This window comes from Anopheles merus, chromosome 2R, assembly GCF_017562075.2.
Source record: "Anopheles merus strain MAF chromosome 2R, AmerM5.1, whole genome shotgun sequence".
Taxonomy (NCBI): domain Eukaryota; kingdom Metazoa; phylum Arthropoda; class Insecta; order Diptera; family Culicidae; genus Anopheles; species Anopheles merus.
The window spans coordinates 21,501,501-21,520,859 of NC_054082.1; the positions used below are offsets into that span (position 1 = coordinate 21,501,501).

General features: G+C 44.8%; 1 protein-coding gene across 7 annotated transcripts in view; it reads right to left on the minus strand.

Annotated features, from left to right (window-relative positions):
- LOC121601340 (diacylglycerol kinase eta) overlaps positions 1-19,359 on the minus strand; it is a 50,544-nt gene that overhangs the window by 25,991 nt on the left and 5,194 nt on the right. For 6 of the 7 annotated variants that reach the window (XM_041930187.1, XM_041930181.1, XM_041930178.1 and 3 more), the window contains one exon: positions 18,452-18,562. In XM_041930187.1, the coding sequence (XP_041786121.1) occupies positions 18,452-18,562 (111 nt within the window). Of the gene's footprint in view, positions 1-9,915; positions 11,235-18,451; positions 18,563-19,359 lie in introns of those variants that run through there. The other variant, XM_041930194.1, reaches the window with a different exon arrangement.

Genomic DNA, 19,359 nt, shown 5'->3' on the forward strand with positions numbered 1-19,359 from the left:
GCAGCGGTCACAAAACAGGGTCAAACGGGGTCAAGACTGATCAGCTGTTGAAGAATAGGTGCCATTGAGACAGTTAGTTGCGAATTATCTACGAGAGAAAACAGACTAATTTTTAAACTGTGCGGCGAAAATTTATAATACGCGAGCGCCAGTTCTAAGAAGGTCTAAAACGCAATTCAAATAAATACATTGTTACCAGGCGTAACAACATACGGGTATAAATATGTTTCGTCTCGGTGCGTTCGTGTCAGATAGATATATAGACAGAGAGAGAGAGAGACAGAGAGAGAGAGAGAGAGAGAGAGAGAGAGAGAGCTAGTAGTGAACTGAATGATGAGGAGGGATGAGAACAATACGGACACATATTTTTCCTATGACAACCATTTTTCCCTCGTTAAGATCGTTTATCAAGAGTATCGATTGTGCTAAATTGTCAAATCATAATGCAAAACCGCACGCCGGTCACCAGGGCTGCTGAGCGGTATCACCCTATTGATTTCCCGCATTTTTACTCACTTTTTTGTTATTCTTTCCATTCCTCCATCGCATAGTCACGCACTGGTGGAATCTCTTGGCGTAACCGCTACCTTCCCATCGATAGAAGTTAATTTAAAGCAAACACTTTGGCCCCTATTTATTGTACGTGCCCTGCAGCACAAAGGGCTAAAAGAGTACGGTGAAACGTTTCGAAATTAAGTGAACTTGCGTATTCCAAACCATCAGCTATAGGTAACATATTCAACATAAGCGTTATTTGTGCCGTTGCATGCAGCTTTGGTTTTCCGATGACGAAACGGCCAATCTCGCCATATTAGTTAGCTGTCTTCACATGAAAGATTGTTTCCAGTAAGCTGGCTGGTTAGGTAATTGAATCATTGCTAGTGGTCGGGTACGATTCAATGCCCTTGAATTAATCCCCTCATCAGCGTGGTACGCTAATACGCTAATATTTATAAGCAGCTCTTAAAGATGTGGAGAAAAGAGCCCCAACTAGACACACTAGACGGAAGGCAGCAGCAGAGATCTTTCATTCGATTTCTAAACCGACATTGGAGCGACGTCGACCAAAACGAAAACCTTTCAAAAGCTTGCTCCTGCTTTTTGGGGGCCGAAATCAAAGCGTTCATTTATTCCGCCACTCTCGTTTATTAATCATCGACGGTTGAGCCAAGGGGAACCTTTTATCTGTTACCGTACTGTTGGGAAACCTTTCTCAGTTGCCTGGGCTGGAAATTGAATTAATAATTTTAAAAGCTTTCTTCACAAAGCGCAAAATGTATGTGTTTGTGTGTGCGCTTTGTATAGAGAGCAAAAAGCGTAGGGTGATTGCACGAGTTATTTACCAAAATTACGATGACACAATATTCATCAACGTCTGCGCCCGCGTTCCCATCATCCCTTCCCTCACGTTTGCAGCGATGAGCAAGAAGGGGAAATAAATAATACTCGTGCTCTGCCAGCATTACTGATAACAGGTTTTGACATCGATGTTTACGAAATAGAGCCCCAAATTAAGAAGGGAACACAGTGTGGTAGGCAATGATTGAAATGGAAATTACTTTCAACGCCTGGCAATTACAGCCAGTGACTAAAGCCAAAAGCAAAGTTGGTAGCTTGTCTTCGGCTTCGGGCTAATGCTGCGGTTCTGCCAAGCCACACACACAGTTTGCACCAAACGCACGGTGTAATCTTTACGCACGCAGCTAAACTTTCCTTCCCACACAACTGTGGTCGAGCCCCTCCGAGGGCATTTGCGTTTTAATCAGTGTGCTCCGCCGGTGTCAATGGTTCTGAAGGTTTTTCGTTTTCGCTCTGCCGCTAGCACGATCGGAGCACGAAAGTCAGCACCAGAAGTTTGGGCTGTGTTTGATGTTGGTCTCTGGTAAGGTGAATGTAAAAAAGCGACTAAATGCTGTCCCAACTTTAGCCAACCAAACCAAGGGGTTCGCCGAACCAGCGAAAGGATTCGCTCAGTTTCAAAGGAAATGGGTTCTTTCCGCATTATAGCGGCGGCTCTATGCACACCCAAGCAATGAAGAGAACAGGCCCCATTTTCGTTTCCGAAAAAGTATGCATAAATAAACACACATTTTTCGGCAGCCTCTGATAGTACGGGAAAGTTAAAGCAAGCTTTTTACGAACTAAGGGTACACCATCTCAGCTATACATTGTATCACTCGGACCTTTTGCACGGGGAAAATCGTTACAAATTAGTAGTGCGACCTTGTGGTTAGCTTTAGAAAGGCGCCTGTTTGTTGGGGTCATATTAAAAGTTCTACTATTCCTAAAGTATTCCTCTTGCAAATGTTTTTTCACGTTTTCGTACGTAACATTTTCCGATCAAGCCAAATTGAGAAACCTACAACATTCTTTACGGATTTATCCGTTCAAACTCCGGTTGCATCCTGTTCCGACGCCATCTTCTTCCGTATCAGGAACGGATCGCTTCTTCCTTTCCCTTCAAGCCCCGGTTCGATATCGGTGTAAATTTAATTTCCTGTTTGCAAGCAATTTTTCATCTTGCTCATCCGCCTCTTCCCGTGGCTGCGACACGGAAAAAGGCAAATTTGGCGATAAAAATTGATCGATTTATGATACCATGCAACCGTTGGCTGGAAAGTGGTTTGAGCTATGCTTTATTCGACACCTTTTGCACGTGAAGCTAAATTAAATGTGTGTGTGTTCACTTGTTGAACTCGAAGGGAGGAGGATAACAAAGTGAGAAATCATCGGACTTGCTTGTTGTGTTAGCATGAGGTAAACATATTCCCAGCTGAATCAAATTTGAACGTTCCTAAGAGGTAAACATGTTCCACAACTATATTATTTATTATAATGCTTTATTGATAAACTTTCCAATCAAGCTATGCTTGCCCTCTAATGTATTTTCTATAGTTTATTGATATCCGTTAGTTTATGGCTTGTTTCTTTCTTTTTTTTTTGTGTAAAAAAACATGAAACCCATAAATGAAATATTCCGTCGTAATCTGGTTTTCATTGTTTACTGACGTTGTGTTACGTTAATAACTTCACTTAGCTATAAATCAACTGATATAATAACGATTCAAAATTGCTAACCTCGTATGCTCTCATACGCACATACACACACATACACATGTATATATCGGTGATTGCAACTCAACTTGATGTTTGTTATCGCTTCGCTAAACTTGTAACAGCGATATGCCGATAAGAACCATTTTGTCAGAACGTTTACATAGGTCGATCGTTTCCCGTGCCGTTTCACAAATAGAGCAGAAATTGAATTCAGCACTTCGTCTGTGTAAGCGATGGTAAGCGACCTGCAACACATCAAGCATGCACGAATGTGGTTGTTGTGCAGTTTGAACTTTAGCTAACGCAGCCGAGAAGATTGAGCTCTGCCCGGTTGTATCGCTCCCACCAGGCACCGCAGCACAGTGCGCTGCTCAGGCATAAAACTTTACTATCAGACTTATGCTCTGTTGCGTCGTCAGCAGCACAGCCGTGATGTGCACGGCACGGTAACGATGCTTTGTGGGAAGGGATTTCAATTTAGCAAACACTCTAATTTCCGATCGATAGTGCCGTCATCATTTCTACACCATGGTGAGCTCGATTGCTTCAAGCAATCAGCATACAAAGGAACTGTCCGAAGTTGTAGTCAAGCTACCGGGCCCAAGAACAGATAATGGTTGTTTAGACAAGAGTTGATGGAAACAAGCGCGTCGAGCGTTGTTTGACGAATGGTTTGCTAGTGGGATTTACATCGAATTGTTTATCAATGAGCTATTTAAGCGTGTGACAGAGCGATTCCCGATTCCATTTGCAACAGATGTCACGTGGCATTACGAATCAAGATGTCAATTCAGTTACGATTACATTATGGTACATTGATTTACCCGAATGTTTGTATAAACGACTTTTTCAGCATTAGATTCTTGTTCACCCCCAGTTCTATAGAACGACATAAAAAAATAAAGCAAAAGAGTAAACCACACTACAATCATTTGCCACTATGAACCACCGGTGCAAATTGGAAATGGTTTCCTATCGGTCCCAAACATAAATTTCCACCCGCTTTCTACATCGCGTCCTTCCACCCGTAAAGTTAAGTTCGGAGTGAAAATACAATCAGGTACACTAGGTTCAAACATACACGCTCAGCCCTAGACAATCCCTTTGGTGACGCCGATTCCATGGGAGCATATTTTGGGACCGTGCACATGATAGAAACACCTCGAACAACGGCTCATCGCCATACCTTATCGTGGCACACCGTTCCAATTATGGCATCATAAAAATATACACGAAAAACTACAACCTTTCGGATATCAGTGGTTGCCGTGTTGCCGAGAGCAGGATAAGTTTTGCCCATCGCCCAAATACACATACACGAGAGGAACACGCGGGGAATGACGCAAGAGTGACATTCATGGCCGTGTTTGGTTTGGGTTTTGGGTCTCTGCAACAAGGTGCCAACGGTGGGAAATGCCGTATGAATTCACATTACCAAAGAAAACGAGGCAACAGCAACAACAAGAAACCCAATGCAGAACTTTCTAATATCATATTATGAACATTTCGCCCGGTATCTCCTCACCTCCTCACGCACAGCACTACTACTACACTGTAACTCAACCGATACGGTTACAAGTTGTGCATACTTTACCTGCCCACCGAGAGTCGTGAAACCTTATCAAGCCACCCATAATGCATCCCAGAAGTGACGAAAGGCCAAAGGCCGAGTCATTTGTTGGGCTGTGAAGGTTGAGTTGGAGAGTTGGAAGGGGATACTTCTGGGAAACTGACGCCATTATTGACATTTACCGTTCCATCGCTGGGAGAATATTCGTACCAAGAAATACGCCATGAGTTATGATGGTGATTCCCATCTAATACCGGCTTGGGATAGTGTCCGACAGTTGGCAAACGAGTTTTGATTGCACTTCGTTGCGAATTTACATCCGGTGAGTGTTTTTGAGAAGGTTAATCTTTCTCTTCGCTCTCACCTTTAGCAAAGCTTCACCGGGAGTAAGTAAAGCAACACGAATGCACAGAAAGCTATGTAACAGCACACAGTAGCTGCTGCTTTTCCGTACCTTTAATCAGCAGTGTACGTCACACACATTTCGTGATGACCGTGGTTACGTTTGCAGTGTTTCAAACGCGCTTAACACTCTACACGCCGTGCACAAACACATCTATTGAAACCACATGAATTCAATTTCCAACATTGCATGCTGTACCTTTTTGGTTTAAAAATTTCCGCGAAGCCCGATCGGAGCGAAGGTAAAAATAGGAATTGACTTTATGGCAAACATCAATATTTGCGCGGGCTGTTATCAAATACACGAGTCTCCAGGCGGCTAAAATACGCGGAATCGAATATCGAACCTGTCTGCGGCCGAGACCCGTCCCTACAGTCGCTGACCGGGGGATGGCAGCCCTTTCTATCGCCACAAACTTAAAAAAAAGAAAGAAACAAAATAGGAGAAATCGAAAAATTGGATACAAATGGAAAACCAATGGAATGTTTGAAGTTCAATGCTTTCGGCTAGAAATTTCATACAAAGTCAATTACACCGGATCAAAGCGCTTGGTTTGTGGCGGGATGTGGCAGTGACGTACATGCCGTGCACATCCCGTTACAAAAACACGGCACCCAATCTTGCTGCCTGGCCAATCTTGTTTCATCCCATTCCTTCCAAGGTGATGCATTCCTTCGGTGGCTCCACCCCAAGCTTTATGCTGCGTGTCTACAACAGGTAGAATTGGTTGTATCAATCAATCAGCAGCACGATGGTACGGTACGGATTAGTCATGCGGAAAACAAACTATTTGACGGTGTGTAAGGACTTTTTCGTGTATTCTTAAAAAATGCTTTTAAAATATGGGCTTAAAATTTGTAAATGTTAACAAATTCTTAAAAATGCACCAACCAAAAATACACCAATTAAATAAATTACTGCGTTCCGGAATAAGAGACAGCCCATGTAAGTAGCATTAATTAAGTACACGTGGAAGCAAAACAGTTTGTAGGCAGAAGGATCAATCTTCACTAGCCTGTCGCTGTCTGCTATCTTGCTCGGCCCACGACAATCCGGCAATTACTATCGAAATGCAATCTGGAGAGGTATTACTAATGGAACAATAATGGGAGTTCATGGAAAATTAGCTACACTTTTAATCATCCACGTGTGATTGATTTTATTCGACAAAGACTCAAGCAGATAACGTATGAGGAAGCGGGCCACGTTCATTCTATCCAACCATTCATTCAGCATCAAACGCTGGACATAATGGTTTTCCGACGAAAAGCAATTTTGGACACATTCGAAAATACATATCTGTAAGACAATCAAACATACACGCACACACACATTCGGGGTATCATATCAAAAAGGCGATTGCGTCGAGGTAGGTGACCGACACAACAATACATCACTGGAAGGATTCTACCAACACCGTACACCAATACTCGTTCTTTGCGGCAGATATTATTTATAGGCGTTTCCGGGAGGTATTAACTATTAATAACTGTATCTTACTCTACGTCAGTAAGAATGTTTAGGAAACTATGCGCACCGAGCAAGCTGCTCTCAACATCTGCCGGTTGAGATTTCTGCAGCGGGTAATCCATCAAGCTTTTGCCCCGATGACCCGTAACCACACCGTACAGTGGGTGTTTCTGCGCAGCGAAAAGACCAATGAGCGAACCAATTCCCTATCCTCAAGACCTATACATTGTCCTTCCTTGCGCATGGTTTACAACACGATATAAACGAATAATTTGATTGAGAGTCAGCTTCCAATTTATCACCATTGCCGGCAATAGCTAAGTGATGCAATATGTTACGCGAACGCAATTTCCCAATTCAATTTCTTCGCTAGTTTCCGCGGGGAAACCCATTGTCATGCTGGAAACAATCAAGCAAGGAAATGGAAGGAAATTATAGCACGCCATAAAGGCAGGCATGGGACCATTTTGATTGATTGAAAAAGGGGCACAACGGTACGCACCGCATCGGGTAGTGTGACGCGACACCAAGTAATTAGATCATCTTGCTTGCTAACACACACACACACACACTCATCCCATTTTGGTTCACCTCATCTAATCGCAAGGCCAATCGAGCAACGAAAGAGACAAGAGTGGGAGCAGAGCGCGCTGGCGTGATGCTCAGTGCCAAATATCCTGCTCCAGTCCGGTCCAGCGAGACCTTTGCGCGTCGAGGTCGCAAATGAGGTCAGCTGGTCCAGCTATTTAGGTCATTTATTAGACCACCGGCGGATGTGGCGGGGCCGCTGTGTTGATGTGTTTTGGCGGTGCTCGCTGTGGGGGCGGGTGGGTTCATCCGCAGATGTCTATTTTGTCCGTCCGTCCACACTTTGCCTGCGGCCACAGAAACGGGCGATGAAATTGATAGCATCTTGCAGCCCCACCGGTTTATGGTGCATGTATACAATCAGGCCCGGTCTGAAACAAACAGCGGACTAATGAAGATAGGTGCACTTGGTATTCTTTGTTTCTTTCTCTCCCCAGAACAATAATCGCACTTTTGTGTTGCCAACTGAAGGATACACAATAGCGTTTGCTCAAACAATGCACACCCGTACAGCCCCTCGTAGACCGAGGCGCGCAGTGGCGTGCCTGGGGAGATACATAAAGCGGAACAAATGGGTGGGACATGTTTTTTCCATCAATTTTCATTACCTTGCGATGCTATTAGCCCTTCATTGTACTCGTGCATTGTGTCCTGAGCAACGATTATAGGCATCTCGGCATATAGGTTATGCCACCGCCAGCCATTGCCACCTGACTCGCCAAGAGAACGTCGGAACAGTGCACGAATGATGAAGGCTCTGGAACGGTTTTTTCCTGTTTATTTTTGCTGCAAATTCTCTCACGATTGCTGGCTGGGCGATGGTCTCCACGCACAATCTCTTTTCGCATCACCAATCGGTAAAGATGGTTGCTCAATCTGCACTAACGTAACACACAAGCGGGACAAGTGTTACAGTCTGAAACACTCGCACAACTTCTAACCTATGCATCTCGCCCCATCGTGGCTTTTACTTGAGCGAAGAAGGAAATTCGTTCACGTTTGGATCTATCTCACGTTTCGGTTGTACCACTTGGAGGAAGAATGAATCAATATTCATTCAATATGCATAAACATTGTTGTTTTGTTTATGTGAGCTGTTCCGTCGCTGTAGTTGGCGGGTAGCCCCAGAGCACCTTACGTATGGTAATGCTATCGCTCGAAACAAAACAAAAAAGTATACTGTCAGCCTGTCAGTACCACAGCGCGAAGATGTGCTCTGGGTACGTTTGCCCCTAACGTAGCACGTTCATAAATTCATGAATACTGGTGAAGCCGTCCCGCATTCGATCCGACATTCGCAGGATATCGTACCGGTCTGTGCGCGGGCAGAGGCGTAATGATGCGAACAGAATAGGTCACATGGCACAGAACGTAGGCCCACGGAAGCGCATCAGCTTGTTACGTCATTAGCGGGAGTACTAAAATATTAATTGAACAAATGTCCAACCGATACGGCTGCTTTCAAGGCAGTGTGTGAGTAATCGTTGTTGCGGTTTTGTTTGCATTCGGAAGTACAGAACAGTTGTCGTTAAGCCTTAGGTACGCAAAGCGACGAACTAATTAGCAGCACGCCATGTCCTAGTTCTGTCAATCAATTGGTTATCAAAAACACTATCAAAACTATCGAACACTGGTCGTCGAGTAAGCAGCATTGTTGGAAAACAGCACATCCTGCTCGCTGCGATACCAACGATTCCTTGAAAATTCGCTTGTCGATCATTTTACCAATTTTACGTGTGTTTTTTTTTTGTTTAGTTTTCACATTTCATCGAATTTCATTTCGTGTTACTTCACCATCGCACCATTTACATCCACGTCCAATATCATCTAACCCTCTTATCTCGGGATGGTTTTCCGATCGTTAAACGATTTGCGAAGGAACGGATCATGGTTTTTTGTTCTGCCTGATGATCAAACCGCTCCGTAAAAAAGGTCAATGAAGTGATGCGTTCGAAACCGATTCGCTTTTCGCACTCGTGTGCCGGTGCTTTTCTTGCCACAGCATTATCTTTTGCACGGGTCAGCACAACCCCTGCCTTCACCATCCGCTTTCGCTACCATCTGCTGATGCTGCCTCACACAAAAAGATAAATAAATACAGCAGCTCCGAATCGATCGTTGCGTTTCTTTCTCTTCCCCTCTCTCTAATCGCAAGCATTGGCCGATTTAGCCGGCAAGCGCTTATAAAAATCAATAGTAATATCCAATTATTTTAGCGTACCTACATTTTACGCATTGATAATCTTCAATCGAGATGCCGACCATGCTGAAGGAAGCGGTGGACCGCTTTGAAAAAGGTACACCCGTGGATTACACAGCTAGTACGGGCGCTCGAGCGCTCGAGAACATCTTCACCTCACGAGGTGTGGGATGCGCTACACTTCATGCCCGTGGCCCCCATACCTGTGCGTTAGTATTAATCGAAAATCGAAAACCGTGCAACGGGTTCACCACCTTCATTCGGTGAAAAATAATGTTATGCTTCACGATGTTCATTGAGCTGACACAAACCGATGCACACGAGTGAACGTTTGCGAGCACACCGTTCGGGCTTTGGGGCTGTATCCAATCATAGGTGGGTATATCCTTCATCAAACAAAGGAACGAAGCTACATTTTGCAATTATATTGTGTCGTAAGTATGTACCTTTTATCGTCAGTAAATGGTATGATACAAATTTAAACATTCAAACATTTAAATACATCTTTCACCATCATTCAAACAGCTATTTGTGTGAACTTCGCTGCATGCATAATCCTCTTAAGCGATTTAACTGCCCGATAAATGTTCTTACCCCAACATTTTTACATTAATTTGGTGCACTCACCTCAAACCACGAAAATACTTTTTGTGCTGCTTCAGAATGGTCTCAAATTGTTGAAATTACTGCTACATGCGTTCATATAACTTCTACAAACTACCACATCGGCTACAACTATTAGCCAAACTTCTAACAACACACACACACATACGCTGTCTAAGAAGAATAAGTTTTGCACTGTGTCTTAGCATCAGTTATTTTCTTTTTTATGTAACTTTCAAACACTTACTGCCGTTAAGCGATTTTGTTCTAAAACGGCCGATTACACATTCGTGTTGAAAAACTTGTCCATCAAAAACATCAGTTTGGCAGAAATTCTTGTCTAATGACTTTTTACAGCCAGCGTCTTAAACATGTTCCTCGCAGATTTTCTTGTTTGTACAAATAACGCACAATAATAAACTGTTTCTTTCTTCAATTGTTTTACTTTTGTGGAGTGATTCTAGCGCACTAGTTAGAATAGGTTGTCTTTTGTAGGTTCGATTATTGCTTATATATGTATCATACTTTAGAAGGTCACTACTAGTGAGATGATTGATTGAACAGCGGGTATAACAGCAACGACTTAACGTATCACTAATGCTTAATATAACTAGGCTTTGATTTTATACTTGATTCGGTTAGTTTGTTGGAGGCTTCAGTTTGAGAAAAGGCATTCACTGTTTTGTGGTTTTGGCGATAGAGGGTTTGATACCTACGTACATTACGGTGCTGACTACAGGCTACAGTTTTGCGCTGATATTGCTTACGGAAGAGTGTTAATTTATGTTTTTAAATGTTTAGAATGACATCGTTTTTTTGTTTGTAATTCCGAGTTGCTAGAAGATCAGACGTAGTGTGAAACACACTTACACACACACAATTCTTCTCACATTCGATATATTTCACGGAAAGTGTTCTCCCTCTCGAACGATTGTTGGCACTGCACGATGACACGCTTTCTAACGATGGTTCACCAAGATTGCACAACGTTCTACTACAGCATCACTTACACGCGCGCTTAAACTTGTCCCGTTTGCCGGCGGGTTTCACTTCGAGCGCCAAGAAGTTCCTGATTGTCCTGTTTAACACAGCTTCTGCTAGCTGTCGGCCACGTGCACGTTTTGGATGAGCAAAACCGTGCGAACAATTCCTCTTCTACCGCTGCGTAACACACCGACGTGGTCCCGGTCCCGTGTGTAACGTTGGCTGGCCTGGGGCAAGCTTCGTGCCCGATGAAGGCGGTGACTGTGCGCAGTTTTGGTTAGGCTAGCGCGACTCGCTAGAACCCAGCTTCTGCACTGACTAGCGACCAGGGCAAGCGTTCTAGTTTTGATTCTTTCCTGGCGGTACTGCGGCAACCACATCGCATCCGGCCACGGTACGGGTTTTGGGAGAGATTCGTTTCGGATCCGACTCTCCGCTCCATGAAACGACCAGCGCGCGAAACCATTGCACAGCGGTGGAGCAGAGAGCGAAACCTCTGCGAACCACCACTGCAAAGAGAAGGTGCCTCTGTCCGGATGGGTCTGAGGTCTGGTAGGATAGGATCGGGAAAACAAAACGGTGAAAGCGAAACCGCACCGGTGAAGTTACGCATCGCTGTGTGTACGGGCGAAAGAGCAACGATTGTCGTTTGTAAAGTACTGGTCGTCCTTTTCGAGCTGCTGCTGCCGTTCGTGCGCCCGAATCCTCTCCGAGAGTGGCAAGGAAAAAGTGTACTCTCTCACTCTCTTTCCGTTGAACGTGTGAAAAACGTGGGAAAATCCAAAGCAAAGGAGGATACAGGAAGCGTGGATAGGGGCCAGGCAGTACATAACAGCATCGCATCGGGAGATGAGTTTTCCCGGAATTTTGCTTCTCCTCCTCCAACCGCCCAACCGGAATAGGGAAGGGTAAATTTTTCGGCGATCGTTAGTCACACGCTCGCTCGAGTGCGTTCGGTAAAGAGTTCGCGCCCAAAACGGGCTGGCCCGAAACGACAGCCTAGACAAACTGTGTGCGCGGCAAACGGCGGTACACACATACACCTTAAAATGAAGTAGCTCAGGTCACGGTACGAGCACGGTGAACCTAATCCAACAGTTACAAAACGGACCGCACACCGGGTGACGGAACCTTTTTGGCTCGAGCATTATGCTTTATGCTGTTGCCCTAGCCCGTATATTACCGTCCATTTTTCATTCGCCAACCTTTCGCTGTAGCTTTTATATTCGATACTCGTCCGTGTCAGTTGTAAATGGTATTTTCTCTCTCTCTCTCTCTCTCTCTCTCTCTCTCACTCTCTTTCTCTCTTTCTCTCTTGCTTGCTCTATAATACCATCCCAGATGAAGTTTACCGGTGTGACATCTGAGCCACACACAGCATTAGAACTTCCCAAATGCGCCAGGCTACCCGAGTGCTTCGCGCTATTACGTATGCTTCGATGGTCAAAACCCCGAAGAAGGCGGATAAGCCTGGCGGATGGAAAACTTTTGCAGCCAACCCTCAAAATTGCACAAAACTCGCCTTCTGCCTCATCTATCATCTAGCGATGCGGGAGGGCGAGCCGAACGAGCACCGCTGCACGAGGATTTTCATCTTGTCAATTTAATAAAGCACAAACTTTCTCCCATTCCTACGTATTCTGTGACCCATGGTTCTTGTTCCCATTTCACCCGAACCAGACGAGTTACACGATTACACGATAAAACATGGTAAAAGTTGAGAGTATGTTCATAAATGGCCCGCAGACGTTACAGTGTGGCAGCTGTAATGTATTTCCCTTAGCGATCCAAAGGTCGCACAATGCTCCGTCCGTCCATGTCGTGAAAGGTGGGCATTCAGGCGGAAAATGGGCAAGCACCGACATGAAACATTCACTTTGTGCGATTATTATTTATCGAAACCTCGATTCCTCAATCATCATTTACAATTCCTTTAAATCGGAAAAATGTAACGTCGAAAACAATTCAATTAAACTATCATCTGTTGAATGTAACGAATGGAACTTCTTTGGTAGTATGGCGCGATTTTCGTACTTTAGCGACCAAATTTGAATAATTTATTTAACATTTGACTCTGACTCGCTCGCTGTAAACCCTGAACCACTTTGTTTGACTGTGGATTTCACATTGTAACACTTTGACATCCATATTTAAAATGATGAATGAGAATTACACCTGAAATAAAAAAAAATCTTCATTGTTGATGTTTACAAACTTTGTCTTGAAGTTACGTTTTGAGAAACAACATTTTAATAGTTTTTAATATTTGCTCCTCAAATTAAATATGCTTTTAAAAAACACTAAAAGTTTAAATCTAACGCCTAAATTGATTTACTTTAATCAATACGATTGCCATTAATCTGGTAAGTCTTTTGAGATTCACGAACCAGGTAAAACCCTGTACGTAACTAACTTATAGAAAAATGTGTACCTTTCAAAGGGTTTTGGAATTTTGCCTTCACTTCTTCGTGGGTATGTTTTTTTGTTTGTATTTTATGATGTTGTGTATGAGAGTCTCAAACTTTGATTCGGTATTATTTAGGATGGCTGGACCTTGCCCAAAACAAAACGTAATATGAATTTATGTTATAAGTCTTTTCTAATAATCCATTTAATGTTTATTTAGTCAGATAAATCAGATGAAAGGGCATGATTGATTCTTCAACCAGGAATGCCAGTGTAAAGCAATCGGTCCTTACAACTTCCAAATACACAAAAATCTCGTGTTGAACCTGCAGGTAAAACCCTCAATTTGTACAACTCTGTCGGTGCAAATTTTCTCCTTTACATACTCACAGTTTTATGTACTAGCTATCAGTAATCTGAGTGTTTTTTATCTTTGTTTCGCAACGTCTCTCTACAACTGTGTCACTCGTTCCCACTTATTCGAACCTCATCCACTCTCTCTTTCTCTCTGCATCTCCCAGTTGCTCCGGGTCTCTCTTTTTTGCTAACTTCTCAAAGGTCAAAAACTTACCAAACCATACTGGAGGAAGGCGGGGAAAAATATGAACAAACAAACAAACAAAAAAACCACTAACCTAATCGATACCACTACCCTGCTGTCTATACCTTATTCCTGTCCGCATTCTCCCACTTTTTACGCTGGTCCCCGTTCGCTGGTCCGCCTTTTTTTACGATGCGCAACACATGATTACGATTACGCTCGTCTCCTGTGCACGGCGTAGCGAGTTGTCGTCGGCTGCCTTCTTTTCCTTCCTCTCGCAGCAACGCAGATCGATGTGTACGCTTCGTAGCACGACGGTCACGAGACTTTCGTCTGCCTGCCACTCGCCCAAACAACCCATCGCGTACCGCCGAGTGTGCTCCACTTGCACGTACCCCGCATTCGCGATCGTTTCCATTTTTGCACTCATTTTCCAGCAGCGTGTAACCTTCGCTCCCATTTTCGCTCCCAGTGGCAAAGGAAAAGCAACGCTCTGCCGTGAGACTACGGTGTACGGTGTGTTGCTCGTGGTGCAGGCCCACTTGCTCACGCTCGATCTCTCTGGGCCACTTTTACATAGCGTAGCTCTTTGTCTTGCTGGTGACGGCCGGTAGCGTTTCGCTTTCCGCCGTCGAATTCCGCCCCGATCACCAGTTTCGAACCGGTTCCCGGAGCGATTGCTCACGTGTCAAAGATATTTCTACGCCCTTGCTTCCCATCAGTAGGGTCTTTCCCGGTGGCGGTGGTAGTAGCACGAAAGCGAAGTAGTTTTAACCCAAGCTGCCCGTATCGCCTCGTAACGGGCTGGAGCAGGGGAAGACACTGTGGGTGGTTACCGTTAGCTAAAACGCTCCCCCAAACGGGCACCATTTTACAGCACCATCACGCCAAAATTCATGCTCGTGGAAGCCACTTTCGATAGTATTTGCTTCCATCTTTTCCAAGTGTAGTTTTTTTCTTCTTTTAGCATGGAGGCGCATGGTCGCTGACTTTCGTCGGTACGCATGCAGTCCTTAGAATTCAACAGAATTGCGTGCGCTTATAATTAGGCGTACAGATTTTGTGCAATATTACGTTTCAAAAGAATTGAATGCAGGGTATTGAACAGCTTTAAACCATATAAAACATACTACAGAAGTAATACTATCACTATACACACGATATGTCAGATTTCATCTATGCATGTATTTAAATACAGACCAGTGTGCAAGCAGTATAAAGGTGTACCTCATTTATTTATAGACAGTTTAATTGATGTCGATCTTGGTCAGAGAATTGATAGTAAATATATTCATATAACAATTCTATTCCAGGATCTGTTAAAGAACGCTCAATTCATGTAGGTTTTAATTAGTATTGCTATATTTAAACATCAATACCTGTAATTTCATGCAGTATTACATTCCATTACGACAAGCCACTGATCATAATTACAGTTCTGCAATTCATGGAAAGGTGCATTTCACTGTTCTCTTTGAACAATTATTACTGTTAATTAATAGTACTGTACAATACAATTCAGTCCGTTATGCAATGAAGATTTGCAATGATTGAAGCATATTTTTCTCTTTCATCTGCTTCTGCTCTGCTTCACGGTAACAGATACCAGATTAAGCCAGAGGCAATATAATAAACAAACTGTATGACGACACTCGTGCGAGTGGCAGCAGCATTGCCATTGAGTATAGCATTTCAGGCCGTGGGTATTGCATTCACTGCCGAACAAACTTGAAACGTTTTAAAGTGATTGATTATTTTTATTTGCAACACCTTTGCCAACGCTCCCCAACGACACATCAGCACACGTGGTGGTTGCTAATGGTAATGCCATTAAAAAAAATCACCATGTGTTGTGATGCTATTGCACAGTGTTCGTCGCAGCCACGATGCAGTGCCGTGTTCGCGATTGCTCATTAGTCGTCGGTTAACCACGGTCTCACGCTCTTGCAATCTATTCTTAGGCATTAGTGCAGCTACACTTCACCGATTTAACGGGCTGGAGAAATAAACCGTCCTCGGTCCGTGCGTTGGATTGCTTGGTGCAAAAACTGACGCACCACCATCAACTACCGCTGCATTTGCTTCCCTTTGCTAATGGTGTACTTTAGCTGTGGACCGATTGCACTGCTATCGGGATGAATTTACTTGACGCATTTGTTGCAGGCGATAAAACCATGCGGTTTATGATGTGATTAGTAGAAAAAATCTTCAAAGACGAAGAATTCTATTTTTATAGAACCTATTAATGATGGCAATGATAAGCGTAATGATAATGATGGTAAACCTAATGATCTCATATTGCCGCTATAGTCACAAGGATTTACTTCAAAATAATACCATCAATAGTTATTCAATTCAAAGCGCCCGATGTGTGTAATAAAAAACCCCACCACTTAAGAAGTTGTATTTTGAAGGTTGAGTATTCTTATTTAAGCATTTAAATAAAACAGTATTGCACAGCGTTACTGTCTAATGTTTATTATTATTTTAAGTTCCTCTACCCGCTATGGCTCTCTACTATTAATAACCAGCTATTAAGCGTTTTACATCCGTGACCAGAAAACCATTACCATTGCCGATAATTATTTATAGCTATTTGGTAGCTTCACCTCCAAAAGGAGGACCCGTGTTATGTAGCCTGACCGTCCACCAACGACCACGAACACCAGCACCACCATTCCATTCCAGCCGCTGGAACGGCCGTGTGCAATTGACCAAAACGACCGGTCAAAGGTTATGCGGCGCAAACCTAATTTTCCTTTTACCGAGCAAATGCTTTTGCCGTGCAGCCATGTACCGACGATACTAGTACCATACGTATCCTGTGCAAGGCTGGATCAGCCGCCCCACCGTACAATTTCCTTCTGTAGAGCACTTCTTCCTTACCTTACGTATAGGGTTTGAAAACGGAGCATAATGGACTTTCTCGATTGCTCACAGTGGGTAAGGTGCGCACGAGCAAATGCTTTCAGTGCTAACCCCAAACCGTACAAGAGGAGGATGGAGAATGATGGCAAGGGTGAGGGTAAAACGATGTTTCTGCGTCCTCGCAATGCTCGCTGCTGCTAACACCACGCACTGCCACGGAAATGTACACCGGATGTGCACAGCTCCTCACACCATTGGACACATTCAAAGTCCGTCTGAAACGTACACGAGCCACACGCCAATCCTTGATGGATTCCAGTAGCAGCAACAGCAGCGAAAGTCCTAACACAACTTCAGCCCCAAGTGGTGCTTCAGTGGTTTCTCTATGCGCCTTCGAACTGTATGCACCCACACACACACACACACACACACACACACACACACACACAACCAGAAACACGGCTGTTATATTTGATTGCATGTCATATTTTCTCCGCTCTCCCAGCACTCCTGGACGATCGTACGCGAAGCTATGTTTCAACCGGTGTGGCTGCTCCACTCCCAGCGCGAGTGTTCATTACTCGCACCCTCCTGTGCGCCCTGTGTGCAATTGTTCCGGCTGCAAACTACTCGGCAAACGGAAACACACCGTACCGAGCAAACGGAATCGGTATCGTAGCCGGACCATAACTCAGTGCACAAGGCACTTTTACGGGGACGTACGGGGACCTTGCTGGACGGATGCGACTCTCCACCCACCCGGTAGCACGGTAGCCAGCCACAGCGGGGAAACGATTTTCGAGTCCGCTAAGGGGTACTAAAACTCTAGCCATTGTTTTGCTACACCGACCGACTGTTCGGCTCGTGTTCCGCATTGCGTGCCATTTATTGCCGACACAAACCACTTTAACGTTTCCGCGCGGCGAGTGAACGCAGAAACCGAGCGAAGCAAACGGACGCTCTGCAGCACTGGCGCTGATGCTTGTGATGTGCTCGCCGTGTGCTACCGCGGTGGTTTGTCGATATCGGGGCGAATGCTAATGCCGCACCCCTTGCTGGCAGACCCTTATCGCTGGAGTTAATATCTGGAGCGCTGCTAGAGCCCCCATCCGTACCGTACAGCGGTACGTCGGTCTGGCCGAAAACCGGCCAGCTACTGAGCTTAAGTGAATATTGTAGCGCGTTTCATCCGTTTGATTTGGTTTTGTGTTTTGTTTTTTTTTTTCCTGGTGAGCCGATTGCCAGTTGCTCGCTTAGCGAAAGCATTTTAGATTAATTCCTACCTTTCCCAACCATCCCAACGCGTTCCCGCGGTCCGGCCCAAGGACGAACGGGAATGAATATCGAAATTGCCTGCGGTGGAGGACCTTGCACCGAATACAGTCTCGCAAACGCCGGTTAAGGGAAGCGAAACGTGAACGTTAACATGCAACATGTTGCCCGCCGTCAATCAAGCAGATCGGCACCGGACCGCCACAACCTCTTGCCACTGAGGCGAAGTCGCCTTTTTCCGCCACTCGACTTGACGTGACCGTCGTCAATTCGACAGATTAGATTCGTGAGGGGACACCTTGCGTGTGTAAACCTTGTCTGTGATCGTTGCCTTGCCTGCTCGGATTTTATCATTAGGGAGCGGAAAATTGGTCAGGGTCGTGGTGGAGAAACCTTCTGAACGGTCAAACCACAACACTGCGGAACCGACGGAACTGGGCTGTGTAGGTGAGAGTGTGTGACGTGAGGTGTAATGGCCGTAGTACGTACCTTGCTGTCCTTGGCGTAGTACAGCTTGTGTCCTTTCAGTCGAAAGTACCTTCGACGCCAGCGCTGAAAGGACCAGGTCTGCTTCATCAGGTAACCTTCCTTGACGGCCGTCTGGAAAGAGATGAATGTGAGCCATACAAATGGTTTGTGAGTTTCTTTTTGTTAATTATTCAACCGTGTGAGATGTAAACCAGGATCATGAGGAGTTTGTGCGATGTCGTGTGGCACATCAACTCTTTACGAAACATAGTTTGCGACATTTTTAACTCCTCTTTTTACATGTAATTTTTAAGCACAATATCGCTGCTGGTGGATAGCAGAATTAGTTTTCCCCAATGTCAGGCCAGCCGCTGGGTGTCACTGTCGCTGACAGCTTCTGCATATATCCAGAGCCAAAATATCGTTTCGTTCCCGGAAGCTCTGACATCAGGGTTGAAATTCACTGAAATGCACAGGGTCCCCTATTTACGGCATTTTATCCTTTCCACGTTCCAAACAATGCAGAACCAATGTCCCGGAACAAGCGGCCCATATCTGTGCTACATTGGCAGTCGTGTATCTCCTCGATTGTTCTGGACAGGTTATTCCATTTTATACTATTCTCCCTAGCAGCCCCGGACACGACGGATCGTACCCTGTCCCGTCCAGCAATGCGAGACCCACTGGGCACTGTTTCGCTCTTCACTATGGTTGCAGCCCCGAACATGCCCGGTGGTGGGCCTTGGAAACGAAACGTCAAACGGCGTAAGGGAGTGAAATTTGTGTTCACGCCAGCATCCATCCGTCCATTGTGTGTCAACGCTATCAAATGCTGGGCAAACTGAATGGGCAAACCTCCTTCCAACAATCAACATTTTCTGCTACATTTCACCCCCCACGAATAACGCACCAGTCGGAAGACCACTGGG